Here is a 20,011-nt window from a genome sequence, read left to right as displayed (position 1 = left end):
CAAGAAATGGCAGTTATCAGTGCAGGCTTTCCAAAACGGAATTGCATCAGAGAAAAAAACAGAAGTCTTTCCCTACAAGCAAAGTGGGGTTTCCTTCTTCTTTTTGAAAATGAAAATGAAAAAAGTCACTGCCCATTTGTAAATGTGAGTGGAGCTCTAAACAGTCCCAACTTTACATCCTACAGAACAGAGAATCCTGTGCGATCCTCTTCCTGTCATCCCAAAATTCTAAATCGTTCTACCTGATCTGCATCACAAGTATAGCTTGCAGGGAAATACTAGAATATAGTCGGGGTCAGCCCTATGCTCCCACAGCCCTATGTTCCCACATTTCTAGATGTTTCTGAAAATTAAACCCTATGGTCCCACATTTTCTGTTAAGCCCCAGCCGTTTTCGGGACAAAAACACCTACAAATGCATGCCTAAAGTAAATGATCAATTCCTCCACAATTATACAGTCGATTTGCATGTTCATGTTGCAAAAAGTACAAAAATCGCCATTTTGAAAAACATTGCGGACCCGCCTGCGGGTTAGGGTTATTATTTAGGGTTATAGGTTAGGTTAGGGTTAGGGTTAGATGAACTGTAGGAACATAGGCCCTAATTTTGTAATGAATATTAGAAATGTGGGAACATAACACCTCATTTTGAAAAAGCTCTTAGAAATGTGGGAACATAGGGCTGTGGGAATGTAGGGCTGTGGGAACATAGGGCTGTGGGAACATAGGCACGCTCCCATATAGTCCCACCTGAGGAATTCCCTGGTGTAGAAAGCTTTGAATCTGTATTTCAGTATCTGAGTATTTCACACAACTCAAGGCCTATGGTGAGAGGACAGCAAAGGAGAAAATTAAGGTTTCTTTAAGAACACAACGGCTTATTGTGTCCAATACTGACAGTGAGCCAGCAAAGGCCATTCCACATTGGTGGAGCCTCATCGATTTAGATTTCTAGCCACTGCTTCCTCAAGTTTGTACATCAATGCAGGAGTCTGAACAAAGCTCAGTGACCCCATAAGTGCACCGAGCACTAAAGCTCTTTACGAAAATTGCCTGTGTGAGGAAGTCTGAATGACTCCAGGCAAGGCAATTACCCTCTGCATAATGAAGAGAACAATAGCCTGCCGAATAATGGAGGAACTGTTAGCGTATAAAGAATCCCTTTACAAGATTAAAGATTATTCAGAGTTCAGATCACCAGGGCGTGCGCCTAACCCTTGGAAGTACTAAAGTTTACAAAATAAGTTTAGTTTTCTAGTTTTAACAGTCAGCTAATGGCACACAAACTATTGTCACAATCACAGATGCAGAGGATGAAATTTCTTCCTCAATCAGATCAGGTACACAACCAGAGATTGTAATATGCTCAACACTACCACTAATATATATGTTATATATTCAATATTTAGTCAATTTCCCTGAATAAACAATGATTGATGATGATGTTATATTATAAAATATATATTGTATAATATATTGTGGTTGTTACATGATGCATTTCGAGGCACAGACCTGGACTGAGCCCTCTTCTCCTCTACTACCATAATTATTGCATTGTGAAAAGGACATGACATCTGGCCTTCTGGGAGAGTACTGGTCATGTGTGTTGATTGCAAGGATCACAGAGCCATTACACAAGAGACCGCTCAGGACCCCCGACAGGCCTGAGGCCAAATCAACAACCAGGATTACCAGACAGAAAGTGAGCTGGAGGGTCTATACCAGACAGGAAGTGAGCTGCAGGGTCTATACCAGACAGGAAGTGAGCTGCAGGGTCTATACCAGACAGGAAGTGAGCTGCAGGGTCTATACCAGACAGGAAGTGAGCTGCAGGGTCTATACCAGACAGGAAGTGAGCTGCAGAGTCCATACCAGACAGGAAGTGAGCTGCAGAGTCTATCTCTTAAAGCAAAGTGTCTGCGTTGACCTCTCCTCCCTGGGCCAGATCACTGAGGCCCCTTTAGTCAGAATAGATACAGTGCAAATGTTTTAGGCTCGACTGAAGGCAATGCTGTAAAGTGAGGATGCATTGAAAATGATAAGAATAGTATTTTAACAATTTACAACATACAAAGTACAGCAAACCATAAATAATAATAAAAAAATATCGAAAATCTAAATATATTTGCCATTGACACACTACTGCAGAAGAATGCCTAAAACATTTCCGTAGTACTGCATGCCTGGGAACGACACGATTAGATAGGGTGAGAGGCAATACCTGGAAGGCAGTTTTTTTCCTTTTTCTTTTAAACCCTCACTGACTGTCAAAGGGCAAAACTCACCTGTGCGTTTTTTGTGTGTGAAATACAGTATGCAGGACGCCTTTGACCTCCACAGCAATTTGTGACTCTTTCAAAAGCGTTTCTGTTCAAAGGCGTAATCGTAATCAGCGTAATCACACACACAGAGATAAAAACTGCCTTGTGGTTGGCCCAGACTTATCTGTGAAGGTGAAGTGAGCAGGATAACAGTCTGGAGTAAACATAAAGAGAACCCCAAATCTGGAGGACACATTTAGGTAAAAAGGTGACAAGTTTCACTCATAAAGTTAACAATGCTCGGTGAAGCCAATTGTGAAATTGCATGCAGTAAAGCATTCTAGGTAGCAAGTTAACCATCACGTTTCCTGCGACCCATCGAGAGACAATGACAGCAATTACAAGAGTGTTGTTTTTTTTTATTTTTATTTTAAATAATCCTAATTTAGTATGCCTTGCCTGGCCTACACACTCTTTCCCCCGCATACACACCAATAAAAAAATATAAAGAGAAATTAAAGTGCTCTTATTTGTTGTTTACTAAGATATACACAATCTTTTTGGAGCAAAAATGTTACTTTACATAGTACATCAGACACTTGTTTAAAAAAAAAGAAAAAAAAAAAGAAACTGATTGATTTGTTTACTGTATTCAGTGCATGTAAAAAAAAAAGCACATGTAAGGCCTGACTGAGAGTTCCGTAACGGTTGGCAATGCGTGCAAGTCCATCCACTAATGTGGGCATTAACTTATGAGTGCATACACACACACTTTCCTCTCTCTTTCTCACTCACACACACACACACACAGACGCGCATACACACACACATACACATTTAATTTCATAGTGGCAGGCCAGGAGGTATCCATGACTACCTCATGGGTGTCAAATGAAATTATGTGACACACTAGGTCAAGTTAAAACACCACCATGTTACAGAATTTAAAAATCGTTCTCTTTTTCATGACACAATAAGGAGTGAAGGCCTGCTGAAGTGTGGATGCCCCAAAATAAAAACCACAAAACTACACTGCTCTGCTCCGGGTTTTTAGCCACAAGTACATTAGAGTGAAGAAATACCAGAGACAGGTGCTCGCGACCATTACAGGAGTGGATGCAAACGTTTCCAGGCACACACACACACACAGACACGTGCATGTGCGAGTGGGAAACGTCACAAACCACAGCCTGCCCACGTTTATATTTGACATGATTAAGTTGATTGGCTTTTAAAAAAAAAGATGAAAGGTAAAAGTTTTTACATACTAAATGGTAAAAAAATACATCGCGCCCGAAGCCTGGGGCCGCAGTACTACACACCACACTGACGACTGAAGCTGCTGACCGAGGGCCCGCTCCTCAGGAAGTGAGAGGCTGACAACAGAAGTACTCTAAGCTCCACTTCCAGATTATGGAGTATCCGCCTGCAGCATTTCAGCAAAGTGGATATAAAAATAGAGACATTTGAGACCCTGAATGTCAATCGGTGTTTTGTAGTTTCTGCAGTGATAAAAACGACTCCGATCGTTCTCCTATCTTGCCTCTGCGACTCATGCTCATTTAGTCATATCCATAGCTGTAAATTCTTTTAAGACCTATTCCTCTGAAGGGGGGGGAGACAAACTGCACAAATTAAATAAAACAATACTAACAAAACAAGGACTGCTGATTAGAGTGTTATTGGCATTAGATGTCTAAATGCTCCTTTCCCCAATCCCGGTGTGCAAAACGGCTCACCTGTGGCACCAGGGTGAAGAGATGTGTGTGTGTGTGTATGCATTTGTGTTTGTGAGAGTGTGTGTGTGTGTGTGTGTGCGCGTCTACATCAACGTTTCTTTGTGGTGTCGCAATATGTGTTGGTTCTTTTCCGAGGGCCGGCGGAAGCCCTTGGTACAGTAGTCGCAGCGATGCGGGTAGTCCTTGGTGTGGATGGATATGACGTGGCGCTTGAAGCCCGAAGCGTCCGTGGTGTTGTACTCGCAGTACTGGCACTGGTAGACTTTGCGCCCGCTGTGCGTCTTCATGTGCTTCTTGAGCTCGGACTGCTGCCGGAAGCCGCGCTTGCATCGCTTGCACTTGAACGGCAGCTCCTTGGTGTGCACCGACAAGATGTGGCGGCTCAGCGTGAACGGGTCGGACGTCTTGAAGTCGCAGTGCCGGCACTGGTGCACCCTGTTGCCCTTGTGCGTCTCCGAGTGCTTCTTGAGCTCGCTGGGCCGGTGAAAGCCCTTCTCGCACACTTCGCACTTGTGCGGGAAGTCCTTGGTGTGCACCGAGATCACGTGGCGCTTCAGGTCGCTGGAGTTGGTGCTCTTGTGCTCGCAGTGCGGACACTGGTGAGTCTTGTGGCCCTGCAGTGCCTCCGAGTGCCTCTGCAGCTCCTTGTCGTCGGCGAACGCCTGCGGGCAGTGGCTGCACTTGTACGGCAGGTCCGAGCCGTGCTTGCTCTTCACGTGCGTCTTCAGATTGGACTGGTCGGCGCAGCGGAACGGGCAGTGCGCGCATTGGAAGGGCTTCTCGCCCGTGTGCGTGCGCATGTGCTTCTTCAGCTCGGACGGGTGCCGGAAGCCCTTGGCGCACTCCACGCACACGTGGGCAAAGTTGCGGCTGTGCACAGCCAGCAGGTGGCGGTTGAGCAGGCCTTGCTCGGCCGTCTCGTAGTCGCAGTACTTGCACTGGTGCATCTTGGGCTCGTCCTTGTCGCGCAGGATGAGCGTGTTGGAGCCCAGTGGGCTGGCCTCGTGGTAGCGGCGCGTGTACTCGCTGTACTCGGGAGCCCGTTCCCGCTCGCTCTTGACGCTGGAGCTGAGCTTGTGGCCCTCCAGGTGGTTGTGGAAGTTGGCCTTCTTGTTGGTGGTGAAGTCGCAGTCGGTGCACTGGAACTTCTTCTTCAGCATGTGGTCCGGGTGGTTCTTCATGTGCCGCTTGAGAAAGGCTCGCGAGCGGAACTTCTTGCCGCAGACGTTACAGGGGTAGACCGTCAGGGGCTGGCCGTCCGGACCAATGATCACCGCTGGGTGGCCCGAGGCAAGGTTGAAAGAGGGGGTGGGGAGGAGATATATAAAATGGTTAGTATGTTTAGTATACATATTTTCATCTATGTTACAAGACCATATATTTCTTATTTAAGTTGTCATACATTTATACACATCATAACCCTAACCACAAACCTAACCATAAACATTACATAATCAATAAAACAATATAAACTGAACATAAAGTATGAAGCAGTTAATTAAGTAATGATGAATTATTCATAGTGCTGTCAATTGAAAAACAACAAATAATTAATCGCACGATTTGCGGTGATTAATCCTGATTAATCGCTTTTTTTGTATTAATGCACAAGGGAGACGAACGTTTGGGGAATGAGATACTCTGGAGGGAGTGAGCAACTAGGTCAGCCGGTCGGTAGTTAGAACAAAGTGTGAAGCTCATTTAGTTAGTTGTAAGTTGAAGTGCTCAATAAACTAGTAAGTTTGTGAATTCAACTAAACTCTGTTTTAGATATACGTTGAATTTTAACTGTTACATATGCACCAACAGAAATAATAACAAAACCCAGGCACCTGCGTTCATTTTTCAAATGTCAAATGAATTTGTAAAAATGAACGTGTTCATTTTGACAGCAGTTATTATTCCGTTTCACGTGTTAGGTACCTAGGGCTATAAAAAACTGTAACCAACATAAGTATTTTGGCTCAAAATTTCCTTTTACCACAGAAACTACATCACACAGTCATGAGGTCACTGAAATGTGCAGCTGATGCCCACCGGTCTGGCACTGTCGCGCCTCTCCCTTCTTCTTCTTCTTGATCTTCTGTTTGAGCGCTCGACTGGTGCTGATGCTGTCGTTGATCTGCAGGTACGGTGTGACCGCCCCCGGCTTCCCCTCCAGACGGCCCTCCAGGTTATTACCTGAGGCAAGAGAGGACACTCAGTCTGGGCCACAGTCAGCTACAGTTTGGGACCCACTATATATAAGGACTCCATATAAGAGTGTTCTTAAGTAATACATGACAGGGTTTCTTAGGCCGACACGGCCATGTGACGGGGTTTCTTAGGCCGACACTCTTCTAGACAAAGGACCACGAGGCGAATCAAAGGTTTCTGGAGGTGTATTTCAAGGTGCTCCTGCAGGGAGTCAATTCCACATCGAGTAGAGGCAGGCAAAAGACTAAAGAGCCTCACAGTGTTACAGTATATATACAAGTCAATAATGGGAGTTTACAGTGGGGTCAAGGGTCAACATTGGGGATGTTTCTTACAGGTCAAGATTGGGAAGGGGAGGTGACCTTCTTACGGAAGGTTCCGGAACACGCACACAAAGCCAAAATGGTGGACAATAGATGTGTATTCGTCCACCTGGGGCAGGGGGGGGGGAATGTCTGCTAGGGGCTTTAAACAAAGGTGTATCAATGCACATGGCACACACACACACACACACACACAGGAGAACATGCTTGCAATGCAATGTAAGTCTATAAATGAATGGCAATATCAATTTCCATCATACATAATCCAATGTATTTATGTCAGATATCTACTGGTCCCACAGTACTAATCCTAACCCTAACCTTATACCCAGGCAAATCTTGGACAATGTGTACTAATAGAAGTTCATTGTGAAATAAAATAAAGAATATTGATGTTTAGGACATTTCAGGTCATACAGACTTTCACCATCATTCCTTTCCACTCACTAAAGGCATGGGCATTTAATCAGTGTTAATAAATCTCTAATTTACTTCAGACATGTTTTCCTTGAAGAAGATGATTCCTAATCCCTGCACCAACAAATATAGAAGCAGGACACAAGCCAGGTGAAAAGACTGCTCTCTCACCATAAGCAGCAGCCCAGGCCACAGGCACCAAGGTTTTGTTGGTGTGGGAGTCGTCCAGCTGCGCCTCCTGGATGGCAGAAGCCTCCTCCTCCCCAACGGTCACCTCCATGTACACCTGGTCAGCCATCTCCGCACAGTCTGTGGGGGCGGACAGTGTTGGATCATGTGTTGAAGGAATACAAGGGGTACTAGGGGTGTAACCGTATGTGTGAACCGTTCGGTACAGTATACCGCTTCCTTGTAGTACAACACGATTTTCACACACCTCTGAATACAACACAAAATAAAAGCTTACGCGTGAGCAAAACGACAGTGGAGACACTTACTCATTTCCTCATCTCCCTGGCCACTGTCCTTCACCGTCATGTACACCATCTTCTCCCGTGGCAACCGCCCGCCCGTGGCCGGCACCAGCACCGCATGGCCGTTTTGGAAGTCACTCTCCGTCACCACCTCTGTGCCACCTACGCACGCACATATTCATACACACACACACAAAAATATTTCACATGCATTTCTCAGTGTCTGAACGATGCACTACTTAATTATCTAAACCAATTATCTAAATCAATATGCCACAGACTATCCATGGTAAGGGGTGGCTGGATTGGGTGGAGTAACGAACCCGGATTAGGGTTAGGGTAGGAATAGGATATAAACCCATGTTAGGGTAAGGGAAGGGGTTGGGGGTGGCAGAGTCTCCTGGCACTACGGTGATTTATCTTCCCATTATTATTATAACGATTCGAGAAAACAAAGATGGTGCTAACCGAAATGAGAGAATGTTTCTGCACTTACCTATCTCCACGTCGTCGTCACCCTCGGCCTTGAAGATGTACACCTTGATGACATCGGAGCCGTAGCCGTCCTCTTTGGAGCTGGCGTCGTCCTGGGTTACCGCGGTGCTGATCTTCAGGGGAGTGTCGCCGATGTCCAGCTTCTCGCCAACATCATCCACTAAGCAGCCCAACAGCACCAGATGATGTGTTATTCAGGGTCAGGGTGTTATTCAGATAAGGTCACTCAAAGGTCACGCAGAGGATGTGTTATGCAGATAAGGTCACTCAAAGGTCACACAGAGGATGTGTTATGCAGATAAGGTCCCTCAAAGTCACGCAGAAAAAAAAACAGCCACTTAAATTCAACCATTATACAGTCCAACAGTGGCGCTGTGAACTTAGACCCATATCAGTTGCAGCACAATGAATATTTCATTTATATTTTTTGTAATGTAACACATTAATGAACACCACACTAGAGAGTTATGTGTCAGATATGGCTGCCTGGCTATTTTCCATCCGCAGTCCCAGGGGCAGGTTGATGTGAAGTACATTCTTAGTCCATTCTTGGAGATCTTATGGTACAACACAGCACCATAGGCTGGTACCACCCACTCAGTCTGACTGAGTCTGATGAGAAATCACCTCAGGGCTGGTTCCTAGATTTGACAGCATAATCATAATGCAATGTGAAATCTAATTATTTTTAGTTCAGGGTAATATTTTCTGTAACTGTAAAGTACTTTTAGATATTCAATTATATTCCTGAACTGGATAATGGTAAGATTATTTTCTCTGAATATCCAGGTTATCCTGAACTTGTCTGTACTTTGTCAATACCTATACCTGTAACTCGAAAGATGCATCAATCATATTCTGGAAAAACGAATTTCCAATAAACAGGCTATTAATGGCAATAATAATTCTACTGCAGTAGAAATTAAATTGCAGTCCAACACAGTTTTATTCCCTATAGGGGCACTCTGTGTGTGTGTGTGTGTGTGTGTGTGTGTGTGTGTGTGTGTGTGTGTGTGTGTGTGTGTGTGTGTGTGAGCACTTACAGGAGATCATGAGGTAGTCCTCTGACGTGGTTTTTCCGTCCTCGTCCGCCTCCGTGTTGATGGTGACCGTGGACGCGGGCAAGCCATCATGCGCCTGGATCACTGCTGCATCGTCGTCCTCGGCAACCATCACCTCCTCCGACACCAGTTCGTGCTCCAGGGGGCCGCCCACGAACACGCCGACCTCCTCGTCCACACCCACCACCCCTTCCTCCTCCTCGATCAGGTCGGACGCCGTCAGCACATGGTGGTGGTGATCTTCATCCTCTCCTTCCTCCAGAGCTGCCTCCTCCTCCTCCTCATCCTCCTCTTCCTCCTCCTCCAGGGCATCCTCGATGGCTACCTCCACCCCTAGCATGGGCTCGTGCGCCATGATGATTCCGGCGGACTCCTCCAGCTCGTCGGCCTCCACCACCTCGGCCTCCAGAGCCTCCTCCAGCAGGATGCCCTCGTCGGTCACCACATCCGACACCAGCACCGCCTCCGGCACCGATACCACAATGTGGTCGCCGTCGATGTGGGCCATGCCCCCCATGCCTGCAACTGGGGGTGAAATGGAGAGAAGAGGAGAGGAGAGGAAAGGAGAGGAGATGAGAGAAGATGAGAAGAGAGGAAAGGAGAGGAGATGAAGGCAGGTGGAGATGAGAGAACCAGGAGAAGAGAGGAGAGGAGAGGAGATGAGAGAACCAGGAGAAGAGAGGAAAGGAGAGGAGAGGAGAGATCGTGAGAAGAGAGGAAAGGAGAGAAGATGGGGGAGAGGAGAGGAGAGGAGAGAAAAGCAGATGCAGAGAAGAGTTGATCCAAGTTCGTTGTAAGCTTGTTTGTGCATACAGTTCAATCTCAGCAATAGACACGGCAAAAGTCATAAATTCCTTACTATTCTATTCTAAGCAGACGGCACCAGAAAGAGTTCTAGGCCAAATTATGGGGAATAAAAGTATAGGGGATGCACTCTTCAGAGAAATGAAAAGGCCTTCATTCACCACACGCTTCAAAGACTTTAAGCCACACAAGGCCACTTAGCTACGTTGTTGTACCCCACAACAAAAAATATCTTCCACTCTACTGAAGTAGCTCTTTATTTGTAGTGCTCTCTATCCATGTGTGTTTTTCAGGGTAAGGTATTTGCAAGCCCAAATATTATGTTGACTATGTCATGTTGACAATGTTAAATCCCTCCTAATACTACGAGAAAGTGGGCTTCTGAAGTATCAGCAATCCCCAAAGAGCAGTTTGTACCACTGAAGTGTCAAAAATGATATAAAACTTTGTGCCACACCATGACAATCACACACAGTACCACTTCCACAAGCTACATCTACATCATCTACAACAGTTTTCGTTTTGAAGTGGGTTAAGCCCACCAGCCACTGACTAAGTTCCAATCATTAACAAGAGTGGCGCCACGAAACCAGACACTGGTGGTGTCCTTTGTGAAATTCTGGGACATAATATTCACTAAATCTCCTCCTTACCGAAGTCCTGCATGATCATAGCGTGGGGCATCTTAAGATCCTGGGAGTGAAGCTCCAGAAGGCCTCCACCCTTGTCCATTGGCTCTGGTTCCGCGGAGCTGTAGGACAGCACATGGAAGACACGCGATATTATGACATCTTTCTTCAGATCATGTGGTTTGAGTGCTAAACCAAAGATTGGTTGAATGCAGGGATGTGCGGTCAGGGGAGACAGAGCTTCACCTGTCATACTCCAATGAAGATAGCTGTTATGAAAATTGGTTTGTCACCTTTGTAGACCCCTTCATAACATGTCCTTCCCTTCCATAGTCTTAGTAATGTAAAGTCCCTCCAGGTTTTTGTGATTCCTCGATTTGGAATTCAATGCAAAATCAGTAATTTCAGCAGTTTTTTGTGATGTTGCATATTTATGTAAGTTTTTATTGAACTTATTTGTAACCCACAGAAAACCAATGTGTACCACAATCCACAAATGTTTTATATTTAAATATGTTTTTTCATATTTTGTAAAATCATACCCACACAAATGCGGAGCTATTTGTACATGTGAAACAGGTTTGGCACCTTAGTGAATCACTTCTTGTCAATATGTGGATCACCAAAATTCACAACTAAATGTCATGCAATTCACAAATGTTTTTTGTGATTCACAAATAAATTTCACACGACACATACATAAATAAATGTCACTCAATTCACAAATCTAAACACTGTTACATTTATTTATGTCCTTTTGAAAAAAAAAATGCATTTGTGAATCAAGCCGCGTCAGGAAAGTGTCCAAAATCCACAAAAAAATGGGATGTTCACAAATGGTGAGCAGTTTGTAAATGCACGTGTGTTAGTCTGTAAATACATGTAACAGCATTTACATTTGTGAATCGTGTGACATTTATATGTTAATTTTGAAACTATTCGAACTCCATAACTTAATAGTGTACTAGAAAAAAATCAAAGTGCACTACCACTGTATTTATTTACATTATACTTACAATTTACTTACATTCTTCTAGTAAAACAGATGTTTTTATTACACACACTTGTATTGTCTGATAAGAATATGTAATGAAAGCTTTGTAAAAGCGCATGAAGTACATTTTCACATGCTTTCCATAGAGCCCACATCAGAATACTGCATTCCAGTGTACTAATACAATTATTATATGTAAGATGATTAAAGTGTGCTTGAAGATATTGCACTTGTATACTTTGTATACACTTTTTAATGAATACATTAAAGTACAACTATAAAAGTACTCCTTATTTATACACTTACTGTGAGTATTTAAAATACAACTTGATTACAGTACACTTTAAGACAGTACATTAAAATGCAAAGTTAATACCCTTTTTTCATATTTAAACTTAATTTAAAAAAGTAATAATGTGATTTCAATGCACTTATAGCTGTTCTTTACATTTTAAGTGAAATAAAGTGTATTGTATTTTTACTAATTCCGAAAAACTATTCTGGTCTCTCTGGTCTTATCCATTTGTTGGTCGCTCAGGGGCGTCCGTTTCTGGCAACAACTCCAAAATCAAGCCAGTGTGGATGGCCTCTGTCCTCCCAGTCAATGTCCTCGATGGGCGTCCTGCAAATTTGAGTATAAGGGCAGTGAGCTCAGGTTACACTATAATGCATAATAAAATATAGTGGTCAGTCACATGGACAAATGTTCTAAAACTGAAGGTACATCAAAGTGTACTTAAAAGGACGCTCACTTTTTACATTACGTTACCATGGAATGAGATGTTGGCACACCCATATTTGATGCAACCAATATCATTGTAGCTTTACATTTGAGCAATCAAACAGCTACAGAATCATCACCATCATCATCATCATCCTTTATTTAATTCTCTGATTAAAGGAAGGACCCTCATTCACGAAGTTGCAGAGATTAGAAGGCATGAATACAGTAAAGCTCAACCAGCATTAAAAACTGAAATGTAAATATTATTTAGATTTCAAACTTGGGCACTACCCACTGCAGTCAAATGAGCCATGTCTTGCAAAATCATGGTCTTACCAGCTGATCTTTACATTCTGCTGGGCCCCTAATGGTTTAGCAACAGTTGTTGAATGAGTGTAAGTAGTTGAAGTATTAGCTGTAGCAGTAGCAGTAATAGTTTGGAAGTAATGTAATAGCAGAAGTAATAGTACATTCATAATACAAATGTGTTTACTGATCTCTTGACAGCACTACATATGGGCTAATTCCAAGAATTCCTGTAATTCTAGTGTTAATTACCAATTATTGTGAAATCCATACATACCTTTCCTATATAATATACAAGCCTTATGCTTAGTCCTAGCCTAACACAGCGCTGCTAACAGAGTAGCTAGTGCTTCCTTCTGACTAGTGACCCCCTCCGAGTCCTCCAGATGTTGGTTTTGCTTACCTAACATTAACACTGGCCATGCAAGTTTACAGTTGTTGCTACCTATGGCTGCTATTGACACCTCACATACAAAATGTCTCTGTACCTGAACTAAATGATCTAACATGAGCTAGCTTGTACAGAACTACAACAGCTAACGCAATGTTAGCCAACTTGTAACATTCCAGTAAGTAGGCAAGCACAGCACACTCACCTGGAGATAACGATGGTGAAACCGCTCCTGAATCATGACAGTTGGGTTAAATAAAGAGGCTCCATTTTGTCTTTCACCTCCTTGTTGTGTCCTTTTGTACAAACTCAGATGCTTAGTAATGCTAGACTCTCGTTTTAGCCTTCTTCCAGTATGTCGTCAACTGCCGGTGTAGCTAGTAACTGCAGCCTATATTTGTGGATTCTTTCTACAGATCAGCTGCAGTACAAATCCGCAAATAAATAAGAGGGAATCACAAATGTCACATGGCCCACAAACTGACAGAAAGCAATCCACAAATGTGCAAAACCGGTTTCACATTTAGAAATAGATCCGCAAATGTATTTTTATGGTAGAACTATTTACATTTGTGAAATTAAGATATATGTTTTTACTATTACAACCAGTACTACTGTTACATTGAAAAAAGCATACTCATAGACTCACAGTACACAGAATGTAAAACCTTTTTTTAAATATTGAGGGACTTTTTTAATTCACATTTTTCAGTAAGTCCACCAAGCGCAACCACCTACTGGACGATGTTGTGGAGAGATGTTTACTAAGAGCAGCACCCATGAAATGGACCTCAAATTCTAAACTAGTGTAGACAATGTATCTGATCAGCGTGTTGTGTTCTGGAGTATGAGTGAAAATCCCAAAGCCCAAAGTAATCAGCAAAGAGAGGAAAATAATGTCTTAGAACATTCTGGACAATATCAGTGTTCAACAAGATAGTGTTTTTATCATTTTGTTGGGGAAACGTATCCTGGTTCGGTCGAATTGCACTAAATGTAATGTAATGTCACAACATTTCGACAACGCCAAAACTGCAGCTAACCTTTCAAAATGTGCTAGGTACTTTGACTGGCTGATCTTACCGGATTGTATAATTCACAAATGGTGGGGAACTAATTAGTGCACATAAATGCAAAAAACCCGGACAGCTCTTTTTTGGCCCAGAATGATCTGATGCAGGCAGTTCCTGGGGCACCAAAGTTACTCCAGCTGCTGCTCTCTATACCAGCTACAACAGTGTCCAATGAAAGGTTGCTCTCTGCTTTGCCTCCCCAGCCATTTACTTCACCGCACGTTACTGGTTAAATGCATACCTTCACATCTGATTCCCGTGTTGGCTGGGTAAGTGCAATGTAAAGGTCCTGTTCAGCTCTTTCATCAGAAAGCAGTTAACTAGAAAGAGAAAGAGAAACAAAAATGAAAACAACACACGTTGAAGGCTCAACAAAGCAGTCCACTTTCGCTACTTTTGCACTCCCTTATACTGCAGAACCTCAACACCTGGCCTTACATTTCCAGACACCATATCTCACTGTGCTCTGGACACCACATCAATTCATTTGGATGTTTGGGTTATCATGAATGTGCATTGTTAAACAATAAAGGAACAAGATCTTCGACTCCTTCACTCACCAAGCTCATCTCCATTGAGTTTTCAGACTACAATTCTAGCAAAAACTGCCCTCAGATATCCTCTAGCAGCACCAGGTTAGAAATATACACACAAGTCAAACTGAGCTATCAGACTAGTGTGTTATTTCTAATATCTCTATACATACTCCTATAGAAAATAAGTGGCAGACAATCTAATTAAAATCATATTATTTTTCGGTAATTACTTTATCCTCATGTATTAGACTCACTGTTTGAATTCAAGACATGAAGTTACTGTCTCACTCCTAAATAAAAGTTTAGCTTGTACAAATCAGTTGGACATCATCAATCAGTTGCAGCTGATATATTGATGCTACAAAGTTGTTCCTGCTCTTAAATTATTCTACTTTCTACTTACTCAAAAAAGTTGGACCTTGCTTTTCTCTGTTGCTTGATTTTATGTACGAATGATTATGGGTGAACAACCAATAAATATGTTGTCGTTTAAGTGCTTCTGTGTCCTTTTGGTCAATGTCTGATGTAGTTTTGATAAGTCAGATTTTCTCACGGTACGTAGGGAAACTTCCCAAATGACGTAATTGGTCCCTAGCGTCACTTCAAATATCCCCTGGAAAAACACAGCCAGCGTGAAGTCAGTGTGCTAGTCTGAGTAGTTGAAAGTTAGGTTTGGCCGGGCGGTATACTACAATCACTGGCACAGTAGAAAGCAATGCTGGCACTGATTAAAGAGGTTATAGCTAAGTGTTGCTTCATGCATTCACGCTGGTCTTCCCTGCACCGGCCATGCCATCTTATATACCCAGAGCTCTTTGCTGCACAGCAGCCTTAGAGCATGGTGGCCGTCTATTTGGTTGCTGACAGGTTAGCGTGCAAGCAGTCTCCCCTAGAAGGAAAAACCTTAGACGTAATGTAAATAATCGCTTAGCTCGTAGGCTACTAAAACACATTGGGGAATAACGCTGTAATGATGATAATAATAATAATAATATTAATAATAATTACAGCTACAGGGTGATGTGCTCTACGTGGTGCTATGCTCTACGCTCACATGCATTTCGCGAACTCGTTCCAAGCAGCTCAATGCAGACATCCTGCGACAGCAGCCGACATCTTGTCTTCCGCCATTTTAGTTATTGCTATGTTGCTAACTAGCGCTAGCGACAGCTTTTTGCGTTTAAATATGTTCTCTGCATTGCATATTAAAATTGAATGCCTGGATATTGACATATTATTGCACCGTGTAATACACAGCACGTTCAATCGGAAGACAACAACGCGTGGACTGTGCATTTTCTAATACTTCGACGGGCAAGCTAGCTAACTAGCTAGCTAAAGAAAAAGAGCATGCAGAGGCTAACATTGCCTCGGCCCGTCTTCTGCTTTGTTGTGTTTCCGACAAGGCTTGCCAAGGCCCTAACAGGCCAAGCGGGCCCGCGCCCAAAATTCAGAGCGCAGAGTGCACTGGTGAAAAATATTTTACCTGTTCTTACACTCCTTGTAATGCGCCAGTAAATATCTTGGTTTCTTGTATTTTAATCTGCCGTAGTTTTCCTGTATTTTTCTTCGGTATGGCTACTGCGGCCTGTACATTCTGAATCCTCGAACACTTTTCCAGGCCTCGGCCAATCAGGCTGTTCGTTGACAACAGAGGAGGGAGGGGGGCAGACAATACGCGCGGCCTCGCTCACTGCTATCCTGTCTATTTACGTCACTCGCTTGAAAGCTGGAGCGGTTTCTGCTGCCATATGATAGCATTGCAAGCTGGTGCATATGTTAAATATGTAACTAGGTGTAAGAGGGTGATGGATGTTTAACGGAATTTCCCCATCACCATGTTACACAGGCATATAAGTGACTGAATACCACCAAAGCCAACACATGGACCAGGAGAGAAATGACAAATTACAAACGAAATGCATCCGTATGTCAAAGTAGTCATCAGCTTAACCAACGTTGTACAATTGGAATCTACCCATGCTGTTTCATTTAAGCAAACCTTCAATCCCTTAACGTACCTGAAATATAATTTCAGCACATACATTCTAACCTTTATCAGGGAGAACATTGACACTGACCAAAAATATGACATCAAAAGTATATTCTGCAACTGCTGAGTTATAACTTATAGTTATAAACTTTTTCCATCACTTAGTTCAAACATTAGCAATTAAGTGCTACCTTACAATATTTCACCCATCTAAAAATCCATACAAGCCATGTTTCTGAACAGCGCTAGAATGGATATACAGGTGTTGACAGTAGAGTAGAGTTTAAATGCCAAGAGAATAAAACAAATGTGAGTTCACAGGACTGTCAATAATAAACATTAGGAAAGTAGTAACTTTCTGGGTAGGTTTATTTTTGTATTCAGTTACAGCTACAGATCTTCTGAGGCACTATGTAAAAGGTTGCATACCCAGTTCGGTCATAAGCACCTGGCTTTTTTGCATACAGTTTTGTCATTGGATGAGTGAGGTATCCATAACCAAGTGTCCAAACTTAAGACTTACTCGCCGGGAGAAAGAACGCAGGACAGTGGTACACACAAAATGTAACATACAAGATGTTCGATTGGAAATAAAAATAAACAAAATAACAAGAATATTTGCTGCAACAATTCATCTTGGCACAATGATGACACTGACAACATAAAACATTTTTTTTTTTTTTCGCCCAGGTCAGTTCTTTTTTAAAAGGGTAGTAAACTCCTCACAAATATTGCGTTGATGTGCCCAAAAAAAAAATTCATAAAAATCAGATATTATTATTATCATCATTAGTCTTGGCAGAATGCAAGGAATCAATCACTACTTGAACAAAACACAAGCTGTCTCATAGTTTGGAGTTTTCTTCCAAAGAACTTATCATACTGTACATAAATATTGTCATCCATGGATTAAAAATAAACATGCAACATCCAGTTGAAAGTTACTTGGAGTATGGTAGATTTAGCAGTGTGCAATGACACTGATGCGGAAATGTTGGGAGAACTAGAAGTCCAAATAGTAAACAAACACACATCTCTCTCTCAAGTTTCTAACTTTACAGGACAAAATACAGTACATCACAGCTCTTATTCCAGCAGGTCTCTTCAGCTCTCATTAAAAATAGACTAGGTTGATTGCAGAAAAAATAAAGTGGGAAAAGAACAAAAAGAAGTTACAACTTCTGTTAGTCTTTAGACTGATTCCAGTGAGGTCTCTGAGCCTCTCTCTCCCTCTCCCTCTCTCTCTCACGCCTTCCTTCCCCTCTTAGTGTTACGAGTGTAGGAGTGCAAACAGACATGCCACGTGCGTGTCCAGTTCCTGAAGTGTCATGTTGCAAGTGCAGTGTGTGTGTCTGTGAAAGCCGCTCTGTGTGTGTGTGTGTGTGTGTGTGTGTGTGCGTGTGGGGAAGGGGCAGAGAGGCAGTAGGCTGGTGCAGGTTGTTCTGAGGGAGCAGTGAGGCAGATGCCAGTGTGTGTATAGAAGGCTTCAGTAGCAGCCGTCTTTCCACGTGTCGTCTGCGATTTTAGTCATCCCAAAAGACCTGCAATGACAGGAGACCAACATCAGCAACATGGGCCTGGGAGAGAGGGATGTCACAGCACAGCACCGCACCGCACCAACGTCACAATAACGCTCTCTGGGCGAAGAACAATATGCACATGGGCTGTAGCTTGGGCAGCATAACAACACACAAAAAATGAAACTGTTTTAAATGTTTTTTTCTTTATATGCATCCAACTTAAAAGGGACTACGGGTAATTCAAGGATTTTAGTTATAATACAGGCCTTTACTTATAATGTCATAATAATTACATGTAAAAGTTGGATTATACTGTAACTGTATGGTCATTTGTAAGACATTCCCAAGAAATGTATTCTCCAGGTTCCCTTCATATTGCCCACCCTTGTGTCCTGTGTCTTTACCTCCTGGGTGTTTATACAGTCTCCAGGTTCCCTTCATATTGCCCACCCTTGTGTCCTGTGTCTTTACCTCCTGGGTGTTTATACAGTCTCCAGGTTCCCTTCATATTGCCCACCCTTGTGTCATGTGCCTTTACCTCCTGGGTGTCTGTGAAAGCCGCCCTCTGGAGGCTAGTGTGGCTCCTGCCAGCCCTCTCCCTGGCACCTGCTTGCCCCCCAGGCTGGTCCGGCCGGCTGGGTAGGCTCCTCCGTTAGCGGGGCCTGGGGACTGGACTCTCCGCACCCCAGCGGAAGGGCCAGCCGGGGCCCCAGAGGCCCCGCGTGCGGGCTGCCTTGCCTGCCCAGCAGAGCCCATGGGGCCCAGGGCCTTCACTGGAGCGCGCAGGGAGAGCGGGGAGTGGCCAGTGCTTCTCATCCGCGTGGAGGGCACACCTGTGTGGGGGAGGTGGAAAGGGAGGGGTCAGGTGGAGCAGTGAGGGTAAGGAAAGACGTGAACAGTGAGGATCTCTTATGATAGAATGACATTTCACTTCGAACAAAAAATGAACAACATCTTCTCCATAATAAGCTGCATTCTTTGGAATAAAAAGTGCAGGGAGGAGGGGAGAGAAGGGGGTGGTCAGATAAAAAGTAGAGAAGCAAGCAGCACTTACTCTTCAGACAGACATCTAATTTCAAACTCATTTTAAAATCAATAACTTCCGTTCTATGTATTTAAAGATGCTACATAGATCAGTTTGCATACAGAATTTAGTGTCATTTTGTGCTTAAATAGCAATTACAATTTGATTTATACCCCTTTCATTATATTAATGCTGATATTTTTCTTTTGTTACCTTAAGCTAGACTAGAAAAAGAAATTGTGATGTAATTCATACAAATGACCATTAGGGGGCAGTACACTACGCTAATAAAAAAATGCAGCTGTGCAACTATAGTAGCTCTGATGCCTTTATATTTCAGAGAGAGAAGACCAAAGACTCTGAGCAAAGTAGTACATTGAGTTACATTTTTACTCAAGTTGGAAATGACAAGCAAACTAGTTCTGCCCGCCCTTTCAGTATATAAATGGATCTAAATGTACACAAACATGCTTTTTATATAACACAAGTTTGACTGTAAATCCCAACTCACCAGTTTCCAGGTGGAGGTTAACTGTTGTGTTTGAGACAGAGGGCAACCAGTAAGTGAGCAAAATTGTGCTTGACTCATTGAGCTGAAGGTGGGATGCTTCATGATAAACTTGGGAGCATGAGGTAGGCCAGTAGGATGAAGGAAGGGCTGTGGGAGGTGTAGGGTGGAAAAGGGGGCAGTGGGGGGTAGAGTTTGGGTAGGGCTGGTACCGACCTGTGGAGGGGGACTGGGGCAGGCGTGACATGCGGTTGCCGGAGCTTTGCAGGTTAGCCTCCATGCTGCGGCTGTTCCTGACCGCCTCTAGGGAGCGCAGGCTGGTACGCGGCACCAGGTTAGGCATGCTGTGCCTTAACTCCTCTGGAATATCTCACACACACACACACACACACACACACACACACACACACACACACACACACACACACACACACACACACACACACACACACACACACACACTCTCGAAGTCAGACCACATCCATACAACGCTAACTAAAGACCACTTAAAGCAAGACCTCTTATACCTGTTACGGTAGACATT

At 43.4% G+C, this 20,011-nt stretch overlaps 1 protein-coding gene across 2 annotated transcripts; it reads right to left on the bottom strand.

Annotated features, from left to right (window-relative positions):
• Positions 1-2,670: 2,670 nt before the first annotated feature.
• Positions 2,671-18,350, bottom strand: znf711 (zinc finger protein 711). Of its 2 annotated transcripts, XM_031586767.2 has the most exons (10): positions 18,340-18,350; positions 15,909-17,956; positions 14,128-14,206; positions 10,423-10,520; positions 8,948-9,490; positions 7,906-8,064; positions 7,434-7,571; positions 7,108-7,245; positions 6,038-6,181; positions 2,671-5,276 (listed from the first exon to the last, which is right to left on the bottom strand). In XM_031586767.2, exons 4-10 carry the CDS (start codon positions 10,499-10,501, stop codon positions 4,084-4,086), a joined length of 2,394 nt encoding a protein of 797 aa, XP_031442627.1. In that variant the 5' UTR covers positions 10,502-10,520; positions 14,128-14,206; positions 15,909-17,956; positions 18,340-18,350; the 3' UTR covers positions 2,671-4,083. The 2 variants fall into 2 exon arrangements, with proteins under 2 accessions (XP_031442627.1, XP_031442628.1); XM_031586768.2 differs by lacking the exons at positions 15,909-17,956; positions 18,340-18,350 and adding an exon at positions 14,826-15,900.
• Between the last annotated feature and the right edge of the window lie 1,661 nt (positions 18,351-20,011).

This window comes from Clupea harengus, chromosome 20 (assembly GCF_900700415.2).
Source record: "Clupea harengus chromosome 20, Ch_v2.0.2, whole genome shotgun sequence".
In the NCBI taxonomy this organism is placed as follows: domain Eukaryota; kingdom Metazoa; phylum Chordata; class Actinopteri; order Clupeiformes; family Clupeidae; genus Clupea; species Clupea harengus.
The sequence above is the reverse complement of the archived record's forward strand: the minus strand, read 5'-3'. Positions and strand labels throughout refer to the sequence as shown.

What these genes read in the sequence shown, in the direction of transcription:
- znf711 (XM_031586767.2), bottom strand. Translation starts at nt 10,501, where the DNA reads ATGGACAAGGGTGGAGGCCTTCTGGAGCTTCACTCCCAGGATCTTAAG. An exon ending in GGACTACCTCATGATCTCCT is followed by an intron (nt 8,065 to 8,947) that starts GTAAGTGCTCAC and finishes TGGGCTGCTTAG; the next exon opens with TGGATGATGTTGGCGAGAAG. An exon ending in GGCCTGGGCTGCTGCTTATG is followed by an intron (nt 6,182 to 7,107) that starts GTGAGAGAGCAG and finishes CTCTTGCCTCAG; the next exon opens with GTAATAACCTGGAGGGCCGT.